At 45.4% G+C, this 21,725-nt stretch overlaps 1 protein-coding gene across 6 annotated transcripts; it reads right to left on the reverse strand.

The window, feature by feature from the left end:
• LOC116522128 (zinc finger BED domain-containing protein 1-like) lies at positions 1–21,282 on the reverse strand. Of its 6 annotated transcripts, none has more exons than XM_032236797.1 (6): positions 21,201–21,282; positions 19,792–19,860; positions 17,938–18,200; positions 12,628–12,692; positions 11,893–12,050; positions 1–3,094 (listed from the first exon to the last, which is right to left on the reverse strand). In XM_032236797.1, exons 2-6 carry the CDS (start codon positions 19,838–19,840, stop codon positions 1,074–1,076), a joined length of 2,556 nt encoding a protein of 851 aa, XP_032092688.1. In that variant the 5' UTR covers positions 19,841–19,860; positions 21,201–21,282; the 3' UTR covers positions 1–1,073. The 6 variants fall into 6 exon arrangements, with proteins under 6 accessions (XP_032092688.1, XP_032092682.1, XP_032092686.1 ...); XM_032236791.1 differs by lacking the exon at positions 21,201–21,282 and adding an exon at positions 20,919–21,194; XM_032236795.1 differs by lacking the exon at positions 21,201–21,282 and adding an exon at positions 20,885–21,008.
• Positions 21,283–21,725: the final 443 nt, after the last annotated feature.

Below are 21,725 nucleotides of genomic sequence, written 5' to 3' on the forward strand. Positions count from 1 at the left end.
CTTCATTTTGGGGGATGGGTGAGGAGAGAAAGGAATGCTACATACATTCACAGAATCCATAGTGCAAGCAATATATCTCAGTACCGGGAAGTCATCCATCAATTATGTTGTCCATCATCATTCCATAAGTTAGTATGAGAAAAGGCTTGGTTAATGTACCTTTTGTTTAGGTACTCCAGGGCTCCTTGAAAAGCAAAAACCCCTTGACACCAATCACATGCCTGCTTGCATGTGTCTGAATTACAACCCAAACTTCTTGAAATATTCCATGCCCTCCTCCTGTTTCCCTGAACCACTGCTGTCATTATTTTCAGCTCCCTACACCAATTTATTTCTCCCCACCCCTTATCTTTTTCCCTGTTATGAATCTGTCTCTATGGTAGGCACGGACTAGTCCACTCCTATTCTCCTTTTTATGTCCCTACTTACTCTTAATACATCATTTCTGTCCTCAAATGATCTCTCCTTCTGACCCATACATGGCTTGTTCCCGCCCCCTGTGGTATCTCTTCTCTGAGAGGCGAGGCCTACTGTGTAGAATACACAGCTATACACTCTCAAAAACATTCGTTTCCCTCACATTTATGGAATATTCCAGCACATCAGCCCTCCTACTTCTCTGGAAGATTCAACATGATCTAATTCGGCCTTCCCCCTCCCCCTTCCAAACAAAGCCTACTAAAAGCTACAGCTGTTTCTTTTATTCCAGATCAGCCTTCTTAGCTGGTGCTCTACAACTTCATTGAACTAATATTTTCATAGCTCCCAAACAGCTGGTGGGAGTAGAGGGAAAACTGTATTTTGATCCCCGGATGATGCAATTCGAGGTCTGCCCTAGTTTGGCTCATGGACTTTCCCTCCCCCTCCCCCACAAAACACCCAAATGGTTTGTTCTATTTCCCTTTCTCCAAAACACACAGACTGTAGGTGCCCTCTGGACCTTTTGGCCAGCCAAGCAGAGGGAAGTAGATACAGGACACATGGGAACTTTTCTCCCATTTCAGTCTTTTGTGATGGAATGCTCAAAGATCCTGCAGACAGATGCTCACCCAAGCCTGCTTTCTTTGTGTACTCTAATAGAGCATTGCACGGTTGCCATGGAGGAATACAAGCATATCAACATGCTCTGGTGTCAGGGCTTGGCGCTTAGTGTGGATGGCATCCCCAGTGCTGCTGAAGATCCAGCCAGTAGGCACTGAGGTGGCAGGCACTCCTAGGAACTTGCGGGCTGCCCGGGCCAGTAATGGGTACTGGGTGTGGTGGATCTTCCACCACTGCAGGGGTTCCTGAGCGAGGGCACAGGCTTTGCTGGTTTGGAAACTAGCTGTCTCCTGCTCGGCTTGCTGATGGGCAGAGCTGATGCCTGGGCCCCCACGCATGCTGCAAAGATCTCCCAGCAGGAATTCAATGCCTGCATCTTGCTTTGGCAGCTTGGAAGGGGGAGATGAGGAAGCCACATCAGGAAGGCTGGAGGTTAAGAAGGCAGGGGCCTCGGCCAAATGGGACACTTCAGCCTTGAGCAAGTGCAAAGTTTCCACCCGATCAGAATGGCTCAAGAAGTCCAGGCCATGAAAGCGGGGATCCAGAGCGCAGGCTAGATTGAGGGCCTGGTTAACTTCAGGGCTGGAGAAATGGTGGTTCAATTCCTTCCGAGCTGCTGCTTTGGCTTCGAGAGCCAGAACAGAGTCCCACTCACTGGCTACCAAGTGCTTGTAGAGCAGGCTAGTTAACACGGGTTTGACTAGGGCGAGACTGGAAAAGGGATCTTTGGTAAATGTTGAGGTAGCAATTGCCATGGACTTGAGAACTTGGACTATGTCCTGAAGGGCAGTCCAGTCCTGTGGGTGTAGGACTGCCTCCCCATCGGGACCGATCCCTGACAGAGACTTGCTATACTCTAGCAAGTCCTGTAGAATTGTGTAGACACTGTGCCATCTGCTCCCATCTCTCAGGAAACGACTGAGGTGGGCTTGCAGGAGGGGCTCCCGGAACCATAGTTTTTCATTACGGCCTACTCCGGTCAGTGCCCAAGAAGCCAAGCGACGGAGGCGCTCCAGGGCACTCTGGGCCACCGGCTGGCCCAGCACTGCTTCCATCGCTGCCCGCAAGGCCTGCCCAATGCAAGGCAGGGCTGTCCACCCCAGGGCTGCAGCTGCTTGCTGGACGGCAGAGCCCAGGCCTCCCACAGTGTACAAAGTGCTCTCGTGTACTCCCCATTCTTTGGTGGCCTCAGTCAGAGTCTCCACCAGGCATTCAGTGCTGGGATTCTCAGGAATAGGGCGGCTTGAGAGGACCCTGGCCCGGGGTTCAAAGCAGTCATCCACATAATGCACAGTGAGTGTGAGGTAGGTCAGAGTGCTGCTGTGATGCCATACATCCAGACTAAGGGAACACTGAGGCAGGGCACGGACCAGTTCCCAGATTTTCCCTTTCACCTGGGTATACATGTCCTTCAGCACTGAATGGGCCAGGGCAGCAGCTTCAGGAGGTTTGTAGTTGGGGTCCAGAACTGCTAGCATCTGCCCAAACCCCTCACCTTCTACCACCTCCACTGGCATCAGGTCCAACACAATAAAGTCAGCCACTGCCCGTGTCGTCCGGCCAGGGACTGGAGGCCGAGGAGTTCCAAACTTGCCTGCACCAGCCATTCCTTTGTCGAGGGTGGCCACCTGCGTCCCAATGAGCTGGTTGTACTCACAACGATGCTTGTAGATGAGATGTTGGCGTAAGTTGGTGGTGTTTCCACTGTAGCTCAGCCGGACTCCACAAAGCTTGCAGATGATCTTGCTCTTGTCAAGGATGCGCCCAAGGGCATCCCCCTGGAAGCCAAAAAAAGTCCAGTAGCGGCTTTGAGCCCGGCCCAAACCCACCAGATTTTGTGTCCCTTCCAGCAGGGGAAATGTGCTTCCTCCTACGGGAAGGCCTGGCTTGTGGAGGGGCAGGAAAGATGAGGCAGTGGCATCTCCACACAGATATTGGGTTCGAGAAGAAGGAGCATGGGGACCTGGAGTTGGTGACTGAGTCTTGACATGCAGCTCTTGGAAGAGTTTCATCAATAATTCTTTCTCGCCAAATTCATATTTGAAATGCTCACCTGTGGGGGAATGGGAGAAGTTGCGTCACAGGGACAAGACACCTGCCCCTTATAGTTGAAGGGCGATTTCTTTTCCTTAGCATTAAAAAGTAGTACCAATTCTGATAAACATATATGTCCTTCCTCCCACAACAACTTTCAAAGGCTAAATTTCCCTCCTTGCTTTTGTACACCTGGAGACATGGGTACTGATGTTCCCTCCCAAAGATTGGCCAAATATTCCATCTCTCAGGCTGGGGGGTGAAATTATACGCCCCTCAGAGAGGGTTCGCAATTTGGGAGTCCTCCTGGATCCCCAGCTGACTCTAGAACACCATTTGTCAGCTGTGACCAGGGGGACCTTTGCCCAAGTTCGCCTGGTGCACCAATTGCGACCCTACCTGGATCGGGAGGCCCTTCAGACAGTCACTCACGCCCTTGTGACCTCAAGACTGGATTACTGTAGTGCGCTCTACATGGGGCTGCCCTTAAAGAGTATTCGAAGACTTCAGCTGGTCCAGAACGCAGCCGCGTGAGCAATTGTGGGTGCACCCAGGTACACCCACGTCACACCTATTCTCCGCGAGCTGCACTGGCTACCCATTAGTCTCCGGATCTGCTTCAAGGCGCTGGTCGTTACCTATAAAGCCCTACATGGCATCGGACCTGGGTACCTGAGAGACCGCCTCCTGCCGATTACCTCCCATAGACTGATTAGATCTCACAGGTTAGGTCTTCTCCGGATTCCATCTGCCAGCCAATGTTGGCTGGCGACTCCCCGGGGGAGAGCCTTCTCTGTCGCAGCTCCAGCCCTTTGGAACGATCTCTCCGTGAAGATCCGGACCCTTACTACCCTCCCGGCTTCCGCAAAGCCGTTAAGTCCTGGCTGCTCCAGCAGACCGGGGGGGTGGGGGCTCTCGAAATATCCAGCCCCTCAGAAACTGTGACTGTTGTGTATTTTAAAGTGTTGTCTTTGTGTATTTATCCCCTTCCCTTGTTTATTGTAAGCCGCCCAGAGTCCTTCGAGAGTGGGCGGCATACAAGATCAATAAACTCAAGTCAACTCAACTCAACTCAGTTTTTCAATTGCAAAACTCTTTGGTGAGCAAGCAAGGCAGATACTTGGCTAGAGGTGTGATGGAACATAGTAAGGAAGGTGGATACCCAGAAGCAGGGAGTGCATTTCAGAGGGATAAGAGGCAACTTAGTCTGAAGATTGTGTGTGAGAGAAAGAGGGTGAAGGCAACCCCTTCCTAATAGTTCACTGAGTATATCAGGGATGTAAAACTTGATTTCATTGAGGGCAGTTTGATCTTGGGGGCTGGGCTGGGCGTGGCCAGAGTGGGCGTGGCCAGCTTGGTTTCACTCATGTTGGGCGTGCTTGTGATGGTCTGAGCACTCTGCCAACAAAAACAGGCTTCCAAGTTCCGTTTTTGGCCACGACAGCTTCTGTAGTCCTCTGCCGGTGAAAATGGCGAATGGAAGGGTTGTGCACGCCCTCCCCCCCCGGCCCCATTTTCATCTGCAACCGCCTCCTGCTGCCCTCTGACAGTAAAAACAGAACTTGGGAGGGCTGCACACACTTGTCTGGGCCCTGTTTACATCTGCAACAGCCTCCTGCTTCCCTCTGCCAGTGAAAACAGAGTTCAGGGGAGGCATTTTTCACTGGCAGAGGCACCGCAGGCCAGTCCTTCACGGTTTCCAGGGCAGCTCCATGGGCCAGATCTAAGGCCTCAAGGGCCGAATCTGGCCCACGAACCTTGAGTTTGACACCCCTGGAGAATATGATACATGCAGAGAACTCAGTCTGGCAAGATTTTGTTTACAGATATGAAATAATAAAGAACTCTACTTGAAAGAATGACCACTTCTTGTTCTTGGTTTTAGGCTGGATATAAATCTAGTTGTGAGGAGAGGGAAAAAGAGTGGGGGAGGGGAGTAGAATGGATGACATCACCAGTGATTGGGTCTGACCTGAGCCACAACTAGGTGAAGTACCGCAGGGAATTGTCACTGATATGAGAAGGTGACTACAACTATCCTAGGCCTACAACACCAGATAGACTGACCAAGTTAAAGTAAATAAATACCAATGTAAAAATGGCTGATAACTCATGATCGCCAAATCATGCAGAGCTGTGCTTTCTTATGGGATTCTGTAACATCAACTAAAGAAAATGAAAAAGGAGGGGTTTTGTGGTGTGTGTGTCTAGCAACACTGTGTTATATTGTGTAATGTCCAGTGTCTATAAACACAGCAGATTCTTAGCCCAATAGAATGTGACCCCCATAAGAAAAAAAGTTCTTCATATTGCTTTATAGCAAGGGTCGCAAACTCCCAGGCCATAGAGCAGTGCGGTTAGGCAGGGGACTGCCCAGGTGGAGATGAGCAGCAGGCAAGAAAGCAACACAGAAACCATCGCCCCCATCCCGTTCCGTGGGAAAGTTGACTTCCATGAAACCTCCCCCTGGGGACAAAAAGGTTGGAGACTGCTGCTATATTAGAATTAGGATACTAAGTCTATCAATTTAAAAGGGAAGATGTGAAGCAGCAAAGCTTCCATTAGCCTGGATTTTGTTTTGAAATTGATTACATTTTTGTTTGGGGTTGCTATTAGCCAAAATCAATCTACATATCCCCAATGTATCCTGAAATGTAGACACTTTAATTAATTGAGCAAAACAATGTTTCTTAACCTCAGCATGCTGGCTGGGGGAATTCTGGAAGATGAAGTCCATGTATATTAATGATACTAAGATTGAGAAACAAACCATGGATAAGTACGTCATCTAGTAGGCTTGTTAAGCCTGGGGTGTGCAAGCTTCTTCTAAGGGAGGGTTGCATTTTTTCAAGATATTGGGGGTCACATGGTGAGACTCAATAGCACTATTTGGATTACACGGTGCATATTTTTTTTAAAAAAACACCTGTATTAATTGATAGAGAGTTGGCAATGTTTGGAGCTAGCCCAACCTTCCTGGTCAACTAACTTCACGTGTGTTATGGGAAGTAACTCTCCTAACATCTGAAATATAGGAGAGCACCCTTCCCCTTAAAATTCTGATGTCCATGATTGAGATGAAGCTAGACAGGTCAATATCTTTTTGCCATTTACCCTGCCATTTATCCATGACCAGAATACTACGAATGAAAAAGGGACAGAAATGGTTGGGAGCAGTCGTTAAATCTAACTTTTTGCCACCGGTTCTGTGGGCATGGCTTGGTGGGTCATGCGACTGGGTAGGCGTGGCCAACTTTTTTTCACTTTTTGAAGCATTTTTTCCTACCTATTCGCCCAAACTGGCAGGAAAAAAAAATGCTTTAAAAAGTGGACAAAAAAAAAGGTTCTGATGATCGCGCAGATCAGCTGTGAGCCAAGCAACTGTTGGAACATCTTTTCCCCACTTTTTAAAGCATTTGTTCCTGCCGGTTTGGGCGAATAGGTAGGAAAAAATGCTTCAAAAAGTGAAAAAAGTTGGCCATCATCGGAACCTTTAACTTTACTGCAATGGTCCAATCTAACTACACTGGTTTTTTTTTACCCCCCAATAGAGAAAAAAAAATTACAGGGAGAGAAAAGTGACAACGCTTAGCTCCTTTTTGGTAGCTGAGAAGACTAAAAAGAGGCTGCTAAATCACTATTTGAATAATTAAGGATTGCGAGTACTGAGCACACAAAGGTGAATCACTTAAGTTAGCATGCGAAGACGAGACTTCTTAGGGGTTTCTTACAGGGTTTTAAAATAAAATTTAAAGGGGGTGGGTTTGATTCGGGGTTCGCTGTTTAAGAGTGATCATGCATTCCGAACCTCATCGCCATTCTCGCACCCCGGGTGCTCGGGATTACAGGACCCTAGTCTCCGGTTGGTGTCGCTTAACGCCAGGTCTGTGGTACATAAGGCTCCCTTCATTTACGACTTCATTCAAGAGGGTAGAGCGGACCTGGCGTGCATTACAGAGACCTGGTTGGGCCATGAGGGGGGTGTTCCCCTTAGTGAATTATGCCCACCAGGCTTCCGGGCGTTTCACCAGCCCAGAGCTCAGGGCAGGGGCGGGTGGCGGTGGTTATTAGGAAAAGTCTTGGACCTCAGGAGGTCACTGTGCCTCAGATAGGTGGGTGTGAGTCCCTTTTTGTGAAATGGGGCCTTGGAGTTCAGGTGGGCCTTTTTGTTACGTACCTGTCTCCCTGCTACATTTCATTGGAGCTGCTGAATGTGTTAGCCGGATTGGCAGTTGATTTCCCCAAGCTTATGATCCTGGGAGATTTCAATCTGCCTTCAATTGGTGAGACATCCGAGTCAGCTCGGGAGTTCATGGCTTCCATGACAGCTATGGACCTAACTCAGTTAATTCAAGACCCCACCCATAATGGGAGACACACGCTCGATGTAATTTTTGTCTCTGGACAGTGGATGAATGATCTAAATTTAGGGGATATTTCTATCCAACCCTTGTCATGGTCTGATCATTTCCTCATCAGGCTTGACTTCCATACTGTTACCCCTCGCCGCAGGGAGGCGGAACCGAATAGATGGTTCCGGCCCAGGTGCGTGATGGACCCTAAAACGTTTCTGATGGAGCTTGGGACTTTTCCTGAATCCCTTGCTCACAGCTCGACCGAATCCCTGGTGGAAGCCTGGGATAGGGTAGCCACTGGGGCCTTGGATTGCGTTGTGCCTTTGTGGCCTCTGACTCGGTGTCGATCCCGGGTAGCTCCCTGGTTTACTGAGGCGCTCCGGGAGATGAAACGCCGGAAAAGATGCCTAGAGAGTGGTTGGAGGGCCAGCCGGTCCAAATCCGATTGAACACTAGTAAGAATTCATATTAAATCCTACTTAGTGGCGATAAAAGCGGCAAAGCGGCAAAATTTTTCTGCTCTTATCGCGTCCGCAGATAACTGCACAGTCGCCCTGTTTAGGGTAACCCGCTTCTTACTTAACCAAGGAATTGGAAATGACCCCTCCTGGGTAGGGCTGAAGAATTTGTTCAGTATCTGCAGGATAAAATCGCTCAGATCCGGACAGGCTTGGACTCTGACTGGGTAGATTCGAGCGAGTTGATGGGGATGAATCTTGTGGAGACTATCTGGGATGAGTTTGACCCTGTGACCCCGGAGGGCATGGACAGGATTATGTGGAGACTCAGTGCTGCCATTTGTGTGCTGGACCCGTGTCCCTTTTGGTTAGTTTCGACTTCCCAGGAGGTGACACGAGGCTGGCTCCAGGTGATTACCAATGCTTCATTGAGAGAGGGGCTCTTTCCCACTGCCTTGAAGGAGGCGGTAGTGAGGCCCTTCCTTAAGAAGCCTTCCCTGGACCCACCTTCTTTAGCCAACTATCGTCCGGTCTCCAACCTTCGCTTTGTAGCGAAGGTTGTCAAGAGTATGGTAGCATGTCAGCTTCCTCAATACCTGGATGAAGCTGCCTACCTGGATCTGTTTCAGTTGGGTTTCAGGCCTGGGTACAGCATGGAGATGGCATTGGTCGCATTGGTTGATGATCTCTGGCGGGCCCGTGACAGGGGCTGCTCCTCTGTCCTGGTCCTATTAGACCTCTTGGCGGCTTTTGATACCATTGACCATGGTATCCTACTGCGATGACTCGGGGGTGGGTGGGAGTGGGGGGCACCGTTTTACGGTGGTTCTCCTACTACCTGTCGGATCGGTCGCAGTTTGTGTTGACTGGAGGACAGGTATCGACCCCGAGGCATGTCACTTGTGGGGTGCCCCAGGGGTCGGTTCTCTCACCCCTCCTGTTCAACATATATATGAAACTGCTGGGCAAATCATCCATGGTTTTGGGGTACGGTATCATCATAATGCTGATGATACCCAACTTTTCATCTCTACCCCAAACCACCCAAACGATGCCCTCGACATGATGTCCCGATGCCTGGAGGTTATGCAGATCTGGATGGGGAGGAACAGGCTCAAGCTCAATCCCTCCAAGACTGAGTGCTGTGGTTTCTGTCATCCTGATTTGTGCATCTTGTTCCATCTTTGATGATAGGGGGAGAAATTTTAGCCCCCTCAGAGAGGACCCGCAATCTGGGCGTCCTCCTGGATTTGAGGCTTAGTTTAGAAAAACACCTGACGGCCGTGACCAGGGGGGCTTTTACCAGGTTCGCCTGGTACGTCAGTTGCGCCCCTTCCTGGATTGGGATGCTCTGTGCAGTCACTCATGCCCTCGTCCTTTCTCGCCTGGACTACTGCAACGCTCTCTACATGAGACTGCCTTGAAGAGCACCTGGAGGCTTCATCTGGTCCAGAATGCGGCCACGTGGGTTATCATGGAGGTACCTAGGTGCTCCCATGTTACACCCCTTTTAGGCAGCCTGCACTGGTTGCTTATTATTTTCTGGGTGCGATTTAAGGTACTAATTATGACTTTTAAAGCGCCCCATGTCTTAGGCCCAGGGTACCTGCGAGACCACCTATTGCTACCGGTAGCCTCCCACCATCCAGTGCGATCCCACAGAGTTGGCCTCCTCAGGGTGCCGTCGGCCAGACAGTGTCGGCTAGTGACTCCCAGGGGGAGAGCCTTCTCTGTGGGAGCACCTTCCCTCTGGAATGAGCTGCCCCCAGAACTTTGCATAATTCCCAACCTCCGGTCCTTCCGACGCGCCCTAAAAAGTTCGCTTTTCCAGCAAGCCAGCCTGGCCTGAACAGAATAAAATAAATGATTAATTTAATTGTTAATTTTTATCTAATTTTTAAAAATTTATTAATATTAATTGGGTTTGTTTTTGGATACTTTATTTAATTTTCCTTTTTAACTTTTGTGATATGCGTTTTATGTTGTACGCCACTCTAAGTCCTTTGGGAGAAGGGAGGCATATAAATCCAATAAACAAACAAAAAAACAAACTTGGAGAATAAATAATCGGATCATTCATGTTATGTGAGCAAGGTCATTACTTCTTATTTTCTCTCTCTTCCATAATAAACAGCAAGGAAGGGACAAAACCTTCTTCAGAGACCCACCTGATCTCTTTCAAAAGCTTGCAAGTTAACTAGAGTTTGTCCGTTTCTATATTAAATTTACCCTTGGCTGAATTGTGAGGGCAATGGATATATTTGAACACAATTACTAATAGAGAAATAGAGGGGAAAAAATATTACCGTATTTTTCGGAGTGTAAGACACACCTTAATTTTGAGGGAGGAAAACAGGAAAAAAAAATTCTGCCTCTGCCTACCAGCATCCATCAGTATTCATCTGGCTAGTGTCCTTGCAGCAAACAGAAATGGCCTAGTCAGTTTCAGCACGTTACTGCCGCCTGATTCAGCAGGAGGAGTTGATTGGGGTGGAATACCCCCAATCATCTGTTCCAGGCTGCAGGGATTGCCACAGACCATGGCGACCTCTGTGCCTCATGTTTTCGGGTGGTTCCAGACGGCGTGGATGACAGTTTACTCTGTCATCTCGTAAAAACGTTGCCAGGCTTCCCAGCAAGTGCTGCGTCTCTATTGGGCCTTGCTGTGAGAAAGCCAGGCTTTCAACACCTAAGGCTATAGGTAGAAGGATGGGGGTGTCTTGGGAGTGGAGCCTTCAGTGCCAAGTCCCTCTTCTGCCCCCATGAAAATCATCCTCAACCCCATCCCACCGACTCCAGTTAAATGCGCGTAGAGTGATAGGGTTTGTTTTAAATGGATAAAAAGATCTGTGCTGCTTGTTATCAAAATCTGAGTGGAAGTGAGGATCCCCGACGCCTGGAACCGCCCAAAAGCGCACAGAGCGAATGGGCGGGGCTACATTCAGAGTATAAAACGCACCCAGATTTTCACCCTTTTTTTGGGGGGGGGAAAGGTGTGCCTTATACTCTGAAAAACACAATACACTGTGAGAAGTTCCTTTTTTTCCTACTATAGCTGAGACAATTTACTGCAGAAAGCAATAGAAAACCATTGCAATATTATTTTCCTAGGAAAATGGTTGAAAACAATATAGCCTAGGGTCTCTCATCCCTGGGAGGCTTATCACAGTCCAAGGGTGCAAAAGAAACCTAAGAACAAATAGCTCTGAAGGTTACCAATCTCTGATAGAAGATATCACTAATAATGGTGAACTGACATACACCATATGGTACTACTTGACATGTAGTAGTAGTGTATGAGTTAGGTTAGTATGATAGCTAGATGATAGCTAGATATAAATACATAGGCAGACAGAAATCTCCCTTCTCAACTTTATGTGTGGTATATGTCTTTCTTAATCTCAGATCCCCTTCTAGAGGCCCGGGAGTTTGAGGGTTCTGTGTAATATCTTAGTTGCTGCTAGCACTGGATTTTTCTGGACTGAGAGCTCTTATGTTGTTTCTGGGATCTGTTGGGATCTGCTGGAACCACTCTGCCCCCTTCGGAATCACAGTCCCAAGTGCTAACTACCACCACTGGGGTCACTTTGGCCATTATACACTTTCTTCCTTTTCTCATTAGTGCAAGGTCTGCTTTTTTTCCTACTGTGTTAATTCATTGGTGGTGACAGGAATTGACCAACAGGTCTGTCACCCAATCCTACTGTCATGGGCTGAGGGAAACCGTGACAGGCCCAAAGACACCCTGCTGGTTTTCATGCCTAAGGTAGGACTAACACTCAGAGTCATCAAGAGATGAGTTACTTCCTATCTTAGGCATGAAAGCCAGCTGGGCGTCTTTGGGCCTGTCATGGCTTCCCTCACGATTTCTAGTCTGGTGCCTTAGCCACAGTGGTTTAACCCAGGTGGTGGATTCTTTTAGAAAAACTTATATGGCTGCTAAGACTGAGGGAAGCAGGGAGGGAGTTGCCATTAGCCCTCTTCCCCTCTACTCTTTCACTTACCCAAACGCAGTCCTAGAGTGCGAGCATATTCCTCTCCAATCCAGATCAGAAGTTCTGTGTCAGCAGGTATAATTTGGCAGACTCGGTAGTAGATGTAACCTCGGTATTGGAATACAGTTAGGTTCTGCTCATCCTCAGTGGAGGCACATGCCACATATCTGCATGGAGAACAGGGATGATGAGTCACCAGAGTTGGGGGAGGAAACATATTCTTAGTTTTTATACTAGCAGTAATTGCAGAGTATGTCTCAAGGGAACTACAGGCCTAGTGGATTTAAGGACTCTCCTATGACTAAGGAAGCAGCTTTTTCTTCTTAAAAAAAAGTGTTAGGCTCATTTGGAGTCTCCAAGGAACAAATGTGGTAAGTGTTTGGATTGAAGCCACAAGGGTGAGGCAAATATGTGCTTTTATGCCATAACCATGCCATAAAATTTGGTATAACAAAATGAGAGTTAAGCATTCACATTTCTCTCTCTTTCTTAAAAAACTAAAATCCCATTTATCCCTATTCTTCCCTCTATGTCCTCTCATAAATCACCAACATCTCACAAGATTCAAGTGAGATCATATGCAATATCTTAAGACAATTTGGCAATTATTTGTTTTCTCCCTGGGCTGCTATCTAGTGGTTCCAGAGGTTTCATGGATCTCGGTTTCTGCAAATGTCATAACAATTGAGATAGTGGTGATTTCCCCTTCAGGTTTCTACTGGGATTCTCTCATAAGATGCTCACCTCATCCAGTTGGATTTGGAATCATCAGAAGCATCAATGAAAAAATAGGACCCATTGTTCCGAACCTGCAGAGAGAATGGAAGGAATAGAAAGATCCAATCAACCCCACAAGTTCTACCTTTATTTTAGAATTTGATTGAGATTTTAAGCTGGTTGTAGATAACCTATAGCCAAAGTAAAAACATTGGCTAATGAGGCAAAGAGTGCCATCTGGAGTGGATCTGAAAAACTCCATCTATCTTAAGGCAGAAATAGGGAAATCAGACTGCTAGGAGAATTATCGGTATATATTAATGTTATTTACTGTAACACCAAGGTTCATCAGCAAGCTATGCACAGAGTAGTGGCCAAGGGAGGCAAAGGTAGATGTGAAATGGCAGCTTGCAAGTATTGTTCAGAAAACTGTACCACTTCAAGTCCTCACAGCATATTCAGATACAAATGAACATCCAGCACAGATGAGAATGTCTCAGCAGTGAACTGGAGAAAGGGAGGAAGGAACCATTTTGTTCTTGTGATTGATAATCAATTGCAACACCAAACCCTTTGTAAATTATCCTCTACCAATTGCTGAAACCCAGCAGAGTTTCAGCCCTCCCTTCACTTCATTATGAGCTTTTGTCTACTCACTCAGTTTATTGGGGAAATTGATTTTGTATTTGTTACTCACAATCCCCGAATCCTTCTTCACAGCTGTATTCTTTGAAAGGAATGCCGTAAACCATGAGTGATCAGAGTCCATTGTTTTCTATCTGGGGTATATGAGCTCGCTGGCACTTGTCAGCATCCACTCCACCCACCCCACTTCTGAACTGTCATGAAGGCTTGCAGTATTTTCGGGGAAAGGGTGTGGACTTGCTAATGGCAATGCAGTTCTTAAGATCCTGCAGATATACATTTTCAAGCTTCCTCTTCAAAAGGCAATTGCAAGACAGCATGACAGGGTTTCCTAATATTTGGTTTAAATGGTAAATCATTTGTTTGCCTGCATTTTGTTTCCTTCTTCGTCTTATAAAAACATTCTGGGAACTCTCCTCTTTCTCTTGAATTCTACACTTTTAAGTTAAAAGTGGGGTGTGGGGAGAGAAAAGGAGGGTCTTGCCTGAAAACACAAAACTTAAATGTGGCAATGTGGTGTAGGGGAAAAGCTGTGAGCTTTGGACTGGCAATCCCAGATTCAAATCCCCAAACTTCTTTTACGCTTTTCCAGCCTAAGTTGTGTGTATTCTCATGGGATCCTCAGCGCGACCAAGCAGAAGACACCGAACAACTACTTGTCTCTTTCATTACATAAAGGATGAGGGGAAAAAAAAAGAAATAGCAAAAGAAAAAGATATAAGAAATATATGTACAAAGTGCTTTGACTGGCAGGATTCCTCTGTTAAATTCCTGCTCTTCCCCAGAAGCATCCTATTTTTCTGTGGTTGTTGGGAATTTAAGCTAAGGAAAGGATCGGAAAACCTTGGGAGGCCAGGCTGAGCACCTTTTTTTTGGTGGCCTCTACAAGATGGTAGCCTGGTGATGTCATTGGAGTGGATGCCATTGACGTGTTCAGGAAAAATGGATACTTTGAGCTGCCCACATCAAGGTACAGAGCCATTTTCAGAGGGCTTTGGGGCTTAAGAGATCCATTTTATCTCTTGAGGCCCAAATGTTTTATTCTGTTCAGGATGCGCTATGAGCAGACCAAAAAGGAGCTGGAATGGCATGTGGGCTGCATAGTTCTGGTGGGTGTACAGCATAAGGACTTCGTACATCTCATCAAGAAGTCAAATGTGGCCTTTATCCTCTCTTAGAAACTGCTGCTCATCGCCACTAAGCCTCCAAGCTGTCTTAGGTCCATCCTGTCATAACCTGTGTCTATGACTATGTGTTGATATAAATACTGTATGAGAATAGTACCATAGCAGAGGCTTTATTCACATATTATTTTAAATCAGGCACTTGGGCTATGTGAAGGGAGAGGGATTATTATAAAAGGATGTGGGTATATTTTAAAATGCATGAACTAACTTAAAACTAGTAACATATAACTATTGTAGTTTTAACCAATTATGGTTAAGGCACTAGAAAGCAAGAGTCTGTGAGTTCAAATCCCACTTTAGCTATGAAAGCCAGCAGGTAACCTTGGGTCAGTCTCCCCTCCCCCCATTCTCCCCCCTCTCTCTCAGTCCAACTTGCTTCACAGGGTTGATATTATGGGGGAAATATCGGGAAGATGTGTCAGATATGTTCACCGTCTTTAATTATTAGTAAAAATAAAAGAGGTGGAATATAAATGGAAAAAAAAATGAAAAAAAAATAAAAGTTCATTTTTTAAAATCTCTCATCTCATCTAAAATAGTTCTATGTGGCCTGTCTCTTTTGCAATTTTGATTCTAACCACACCATCAACAGTGATGAGGTTCTTGACCTAAAGAAAGTTGCATAGTTTTGATGCCCAGGGAGGATGGATAGTTCACCCTTTTTACCCCAAAATGTTTCAGAATCACTGGATTTTATTGGTGATGATGCAGACCTACTCAGTAAACACAATGGTTTCACAGAAAATCTAACCTGGAAAGAGAAAGAATCTTTTGTTTCCATTCTTCCCCAAATAACTTGAAGAAAATTCTTCCTCCTCCCTCCCTCCCTTCCACAAAAGAAGAAACGATTAGGTCTGCCTACTCCTTGCACAGATTGATTGATCACTGCTGAAAAGAAAACAAGCTGAAAAATGCAGCAACATTTTTCATGTAACACAGCAATGGATTTTCCCCCTCTGTCTGCAGGAATTATTTGATAGAGTTTCTGGGCAAGCAAAGGACATGACCAAAGGCAGCAATTGAAACACCCTGAGCTAAAACATAGCATTTTTCTCCCTGACATCTTTTTGTATATCTGTCTTCGGAACACCCATTTCTACTTTTTACCCTTTTCTGCTGAGAGACAACCCTCCTCTGGGGAGGGTTGTGGGAACTGAATCTTGGGAGTGGAGAAGGAATCTCAGTTCAGAATAACAGAACCAATATGAAATGCCAGTGGGAGATCTTTCCTCAACTTGGTTATCTCCAAGGAAATTGACTGTCTGCTTGTGGATGGTAATTAAAATGCAGCATCTCTGGATCTAACATTACTTTGGCGAAAAGGGGTGGAAGGTTTCAAATTTTTTTAGAACCTCTTCTGAAGGTGTGGCCTACTTTGTGGGAGTGGCTTGCCGGCCATGTGCCCAGGTGGGAGTAGCTTGCTGGCCATGTGACCGGGTGGGTGTGGCTTGGCAGTCATGTGACTGGGTGGGCATGGCAACTTGTAAAATGGAGTGAAACTCACTTAACAACGCTCTTGCTTAACAACCAAAATGTCGGCTCAGAAACTGGCATTTGAAGCACGCAAGTCTTAAAGCTGTCAAGTTACAAGAACCTTGCACCCCTAATCCTTTAGAAAAAAAAAGGGGTGTTCAAACCTGGCAGCTTTAAGACTTGTGGACTTCAACTCACAGAATTCCTCCTCCAGTCATGTTGGCTCAGGAACTCTGCCATTGAAGTGTGCAAGTCTTAAAGCTGTCAAGTTACAAGACCCTTGCACCCTTCAATCTTTATTAAAAAAACTCCAGGGGTGTTCAACTCCCAGAATTCTTCCTCTCGCTCTTCATCTTGATGATGTGTGGGCAGGTGGGGGGAGGGAGCTGGAACCGGTTCTAAACGGCACTGTAGATTTGTGGAGCCTCTTCTATAGAAGAGGTTAGAACTGGCAGGAACCCACCCCTGGCGAAAAAATAAACTCTTATATTTTTATCCCATACTTTGACCAAAGGGTTCATTATGGCAGATTCAACTTCATCCACCACTTAAAATCTATGAAAACTTATTAAAGTGATAAGGCCTGGCTCAGGATCAAACTTTCCTATGTACAGAAATTTGAATCTGGATTTCTCTGGCTTAAGACTAATTAAATAGCTTTGATGCCACACTGGATCTCTTTTGTGGTGGATAATGTACTAGATTGCAATTAAGAACTAATCAACTATGATTTAGGGCAGTTTGTAAAGTGATCTCCTTGAAGACATCTCAACTTTAATGCATGCCATTAAGAACAATCTATGTAAACACACACATTATCTTCATTATCCCATTCATTATGTACATTATCCCATTCATTTTATTTCCATGGCCAAATCTGGGTTTGAGAGGGGGCTCTGGAAATATATGCTAACCCCTTAATTCCTATTTCCTGTTATAAACCAGTAGCTAACTTTTGGTGGCAGCAAGTTAAGATAGATTCAAACCTCTTGTTTTTCATCCCAATATCTCAATTAAGGTTGTGGGAAACTGAAGCTAGAGGATGACTGAAGCCACCTGCTGAAGGAAATAAGGCTAGGGGTTAAATTGGGAAAAGGAGGTGGATTCAAATTGGCGACAGATACCACGCACATATAGCCAGAATGGCAATATTATTTTCCACTTCCAATACTACTATTTTTTACTCCCAGGCATTTATAGAAATTACATTTTATCCAAGAACACTTTTTTTCAAATAAAAGGATTTACAAAGTTCTACCAGATGACTCTGGTGGTGAAATATTATCACAAGGTTTTCCTGAGGTAAATCTAAAGGCAAAAAGGGGTGATGTAAGCATAGATTAAATTGACATCAGTGATACCTGGAACTATTCTATGAACAAGGAACAGAAGTTGCACAATACTATAGTCCTTGTCAAGAAGTGTCAGTCCACTCATCTCCCAATTTTTTACACAGGCAATCCTTGATTTATAACCATGTTAGAGCCTGCCCATTACAGTCCTAAGTCATGACAGCTTAAAGCATGTCATCATGTGACTAACTCAATTTTTTTTTTGGCAGTTGTTAAGTGACACTCTCTGGTCATTAGGTGAATCTACAATTGTTAATAAATGCCACAGTCACTAAGCAAACCTATTGTGCTTTTGCTGAAAACCAGAAGTAAATGCTAGGTTTTGGAAAAAACATTATAAATGATGGTCGTGTGATTACAGGAGGCTGCAAATAGTCATAAATGTGCCTAAAATGTGTTCATGTGATCACAGGGGCAGCCACTGGAACTAGGTAGTAAGTACACTTTGTGGGGGGTGTATGTGTCTTTTGTAATATTTCAGCACGTGGTCATAAGTTGAGGATTAACTGTACTGAAACGAACACACACAAGAAAAAATGGGCAAATCTTCTCATAGTCAACAATTCCAAAATCAAGAAAAAAAATAAATCAGCTGAAGTCTGTTATTAACTAACATAGACACCAAGGGTTGTGTATTGTGATGGCCTGGTTGGAGTGTTGTGTATCTGGGTGTTCCTTACCGCCCAAGAATAACGGGTGCAGTCACGATGTTCTCGGACCACTTCCCCCTCATAGGGCCCAAAGATGCAGCCACGAGGTAGGGCTGGGAGTGCACTCCACACTCCAAAGCTTCCTTGGGAACGCTCCTTGACCAGAAGTCCCTCAGGCAGGGACAGCAGTGCCCGTGATGGAGCTCTTTCTGGAACAGGTGTGTCAGCCACAAAGGTGGGGGGTCCATGTTGTGGGCAGGAGTCGCGGAAATAAAGACGACAGTCTTCACAGACTGTAAGGGAAGAAAGATAAGTTTAAAAAATTGGGTCTTGAGGGAGTTCTGTATGCTGGGGCATGCTCAAAAATAGCAAAGAACATACAACGTACAGCATAATCTGGGGAAATCGGTGATAAATGAATATGCCATAAGACTATTACAGTATATACTTACAATACTTACTTTACACCCTCTTTTCTAGGCATGTCTCCTTTAAATCATGGGTCAGTAATCTGTGGCCTATTGAATGCTGAGTTATGATTTCTCATTTTCTTGTACAAAATAAATAAGCAACAAAATGTTTCAGTTTTCTTCTAGATTTAGCATGGGAAAGACTTAACTTCATCGCTGTTTTGTTCATCACAACTTTTGGCTCACCATTTAAAATTTTTGAAATGAGTACCCCTCAACTGCTGATAGGTCCCTCACCAACTTTAAACTATTAATCTAAGCAACAGAGCCATGCTGAACAGGCAGGAAAGACTATGCCTGATTTAGGAAACAACAAATAAACAAATGCAATCTTCACATGATTTCGAGAAGATCCTGTCATGCCTGTCAGATCACTTGATTTGAGAGATTTTTCCTTGGAAAATGAAATGGCCTAAACCAAACTTAGAAAATCTTGGAAAGAAGAGTACACCTTGTGCACCAGCTTGAGCCTGTTTAGGGATAGCTTCCTGTCTATAACCATATAAGATGGTGCTTGAAGTATGTTCTAAACTTATTATGTCCATTCCCTCATTCTCTGCTGGCATTCTTCACCTGTGAGACTTCTTTATTTGTTAAAACTATAATTCTCAGAATTCCTGGCATATTTAAAGGATAGAAAAAGACGGACTACAGCTCCTATATCTTTTGTACATCCTATGTACTGAGCTGGGGGAGCATTGTGACTTGTTACCCTCTTTCTCTTATATAGGACAGACAAACAACCATCTGTATTTTTGTGTCAGGATATGTATATCAATAAGATTGTGAACTTTTTGTTCATAATGTGCCTGCTTTTAAAATGATCCAAAAGAAATGACTCAGATCTCAGACAAGGGCAAGCATAATATTTCTCTTCTAGTCATTAAAACCCATCTTTTTTCAGGATTCTAACAAGTCTGAAAAAAATAACTGCTTTAAAGAGTCAATTTATTTGTTAATATGCTGTTAATAAAGCTGCATTTTGTTTTCAAACTTTCTAAAATGTAATGCTGCTTTAATAACAGCAGAGTAGTGCTATGCTCACAGGGATTTTGTACTATTTTCCCCACATCATTTTCAAAGTCTACACAGCCCAAGTATTCCCCCCCCCATCATTACCTAGAGATGAAGCAAAAGCAGAATTAGCAAGTGTGCAAACCAACCACTCACCTAAACTCAGAGTATCATAATATAGAGAATGTTTTCAAAACTTAATTGTTCTTGTTTTCATTTCCTCCCTCTATACAATAGGCTAGAAATGGGTAATTTGGTGATTTGTGGGAAACAGCTTATTATTCAATCAGTGAGACACTGGTGAATAAATGACTATTCTAGTAAATACTGTAGATTTTTCTGCTAAAAATGGGCTGTGGATACTCTGAAAGTGTTGAAAATAATTTTACATGTAACTCACAGAGCAGTTCATCCTCCAAATGGGTGCAGGCATCCTCAGCCACTTGCATGGTGTGAAGGATTGGGGAATCTGTAAAATAATGAAATATATTTTCCCCGTTTCTTTCCTTACTGTGCAATGTCTTGAACAAAACACACAGATATCCTTACTGCATTCCTACTTCATGCAGAGATACCTGGAAAGCCATTTTTCCTGGCACAAACACAGTTTGTTTGCCTCCTTAAAAGTAATATGACCCAATCCAATCTCTCTGTCAACTGATGCAAGCTTTCCTTTTTCATGGAACTGCAATCCTCCCCTCACTCTAAAATGATATGTTTACCCTACCTTTCCTCTTTTCTGCTCCATTTCTTTGGCACAGCTACTGTCATTGTTAATCCTTCCCTCCTAACCTATTCTATCCATACCTGAATTTCCCCAGATATATTGGATTATAGTTCCCATCACCCGCAGACAGCATGATGACAATGCCAGTTAAACCACCCACAACCCCAACATCATATTCTAACATCTAACTTTTCAAAGTGTCCTGCATCCCCCAACCAGCTACAAACCCATCATATTAGATCATACACTCAAATAGCAACACCTCACTCCATCTCCATTTTTTACAAAGAGAAAACCAACTCCCCAAATTAGCCTTATCAGTAACTCATTTCCCCATAGAAAGCTTAGTTACTTATTAAAGAATATCCCAAAGGTGCCTCCCCCCCCCCACTCTCTCACTCTCTCTCTCTCATGAGGCAACTGGACTTTCTGGTTTTTCTTTTTATCTAAGAATTCTTAGATCGGCAATTGCCAGTTACCTGCTGAGACCAATAGGCACAGTCCCATATCTCCTCTGCCATCTAATGCTGACTTCTTCTCAAATGCCACCCTTCCTCTTCCTCTGCGCCCCACCCCCCCAACATGCAACATCCTAGAGTCTTATTCCCAAACTGCTGTTCGCGGATATCTCGTCACTCCTGCCTATGCTAGCAGGGGATGAACTGGGTTTGTCCTCCACATGTACAGAATTGGAGACAGTCGCTCTCTCTACTCTACCTGCAGTACCTGCAACGCAAGTCAAGCAAGCAATAAGGTTCTCCCTAACCCAAGGCGGGCAGCTGTTGCTAATCCTCTCCCACCCGCAATAGTCCTTCTCCTCTTCGCCGCCCTGCTTCTTCCCCGTAACCGAATGGAAAGGAAACCCCAACGAATTGCGACGTAGGGCTCTGCTTGCCCAATCTGGGCGGAGTTGGGTCGATGCAGCTGCGGCAGCTCCTCCCGGCGGGCGCCCTCGTGAAAAGGATCGCGGCGTACCGGTGGATAGGGGACGCGCACGCGCACTCCGAGGGAGGGGGGAGAGGGAGGGAAGCCAGGCGACCCCCACGCGCCGCTCTCCTCCCTCCCCATTCGAGGCAACGAACCTGCCCGCCGCGCGACGCCGGATCAGCGTCAACAGCCCATCGTTGCTAGCAAGCACGTTCCTTCTGTGACAGCTCAGCCTCGCCAATCAAAACTCGCTTGGGGGCGGGTGTATCCAAGGAGCCTTTCCCCCCCCCCTTTGCTCGGCCAATAGGGTACTTTCTTGATAACAAGATCGGCCCTGGCAAGGCGGGTTGTTTGAGTTGCATCCAATGGATTCACTGAATTGGAATAAGGGGGAACAGTGGAGCGCTTGTTTCTCTAGAAGGAGTATATAGAAATGTTGGGACCAACGGGAGACAAGAGTCGTTAAAGGGCGGGGCCTTGTGCCTAGTACAGTAATAGGATTTTTAAACAGTAGGTTGAAATGTGGATTTAGTATAAGCTGGGTTGACAAAATCACAAATGAGGAGGTGATAAGCCGCCTGGGAAAGCAAAGGGAAATCATCAAAGCCATTATTAAAAAGAGAAAGTTAGAGTATTTTGGACATATGATATAACACCAGGAAAATACATCCTTCACTTAA

This window comes from Thamnophis elegans, chromosome Z, assembly GCF_009769535.1.
Source record: "Thamnophis elegans isolate rThaEle1 chromosome Z, rThaEle1.pri, whole genome shotgun sequence".
NCBI classification, from domain to species: domain Eukaryota; kingdom Metazoa; phylum Chordata; class Lepidosauria; order Squamata; family Colubridae; genus Thamnophis; species Thamnophis elegans.

Bases quoted from the DNA above. Each gene is read 5' to 3' on its own strand.
- LOC116522128 (XM_032236791.1), bottom strand. From the start codon at position 21,186: ATGGGGAGGGAGGAGAGCGGCGCGTGGGGGTCGCCTGGCTTCCCTCCC. The intron at 12,693-17,937 runs GTAAGGAACACC...TTCTCTCTGCAG, and splicing joins GCACCCGTTATTCTTGGGCG to GTTCGGAACAATGGGTCCTA. The intron at 3,095-11,892 runs GTAAGTGAAAGA...ATTCCCCCACAG, and splicing joins CACTCTAGGACTGCGTTTGG to GTGAGCATTTCAAATATGAA.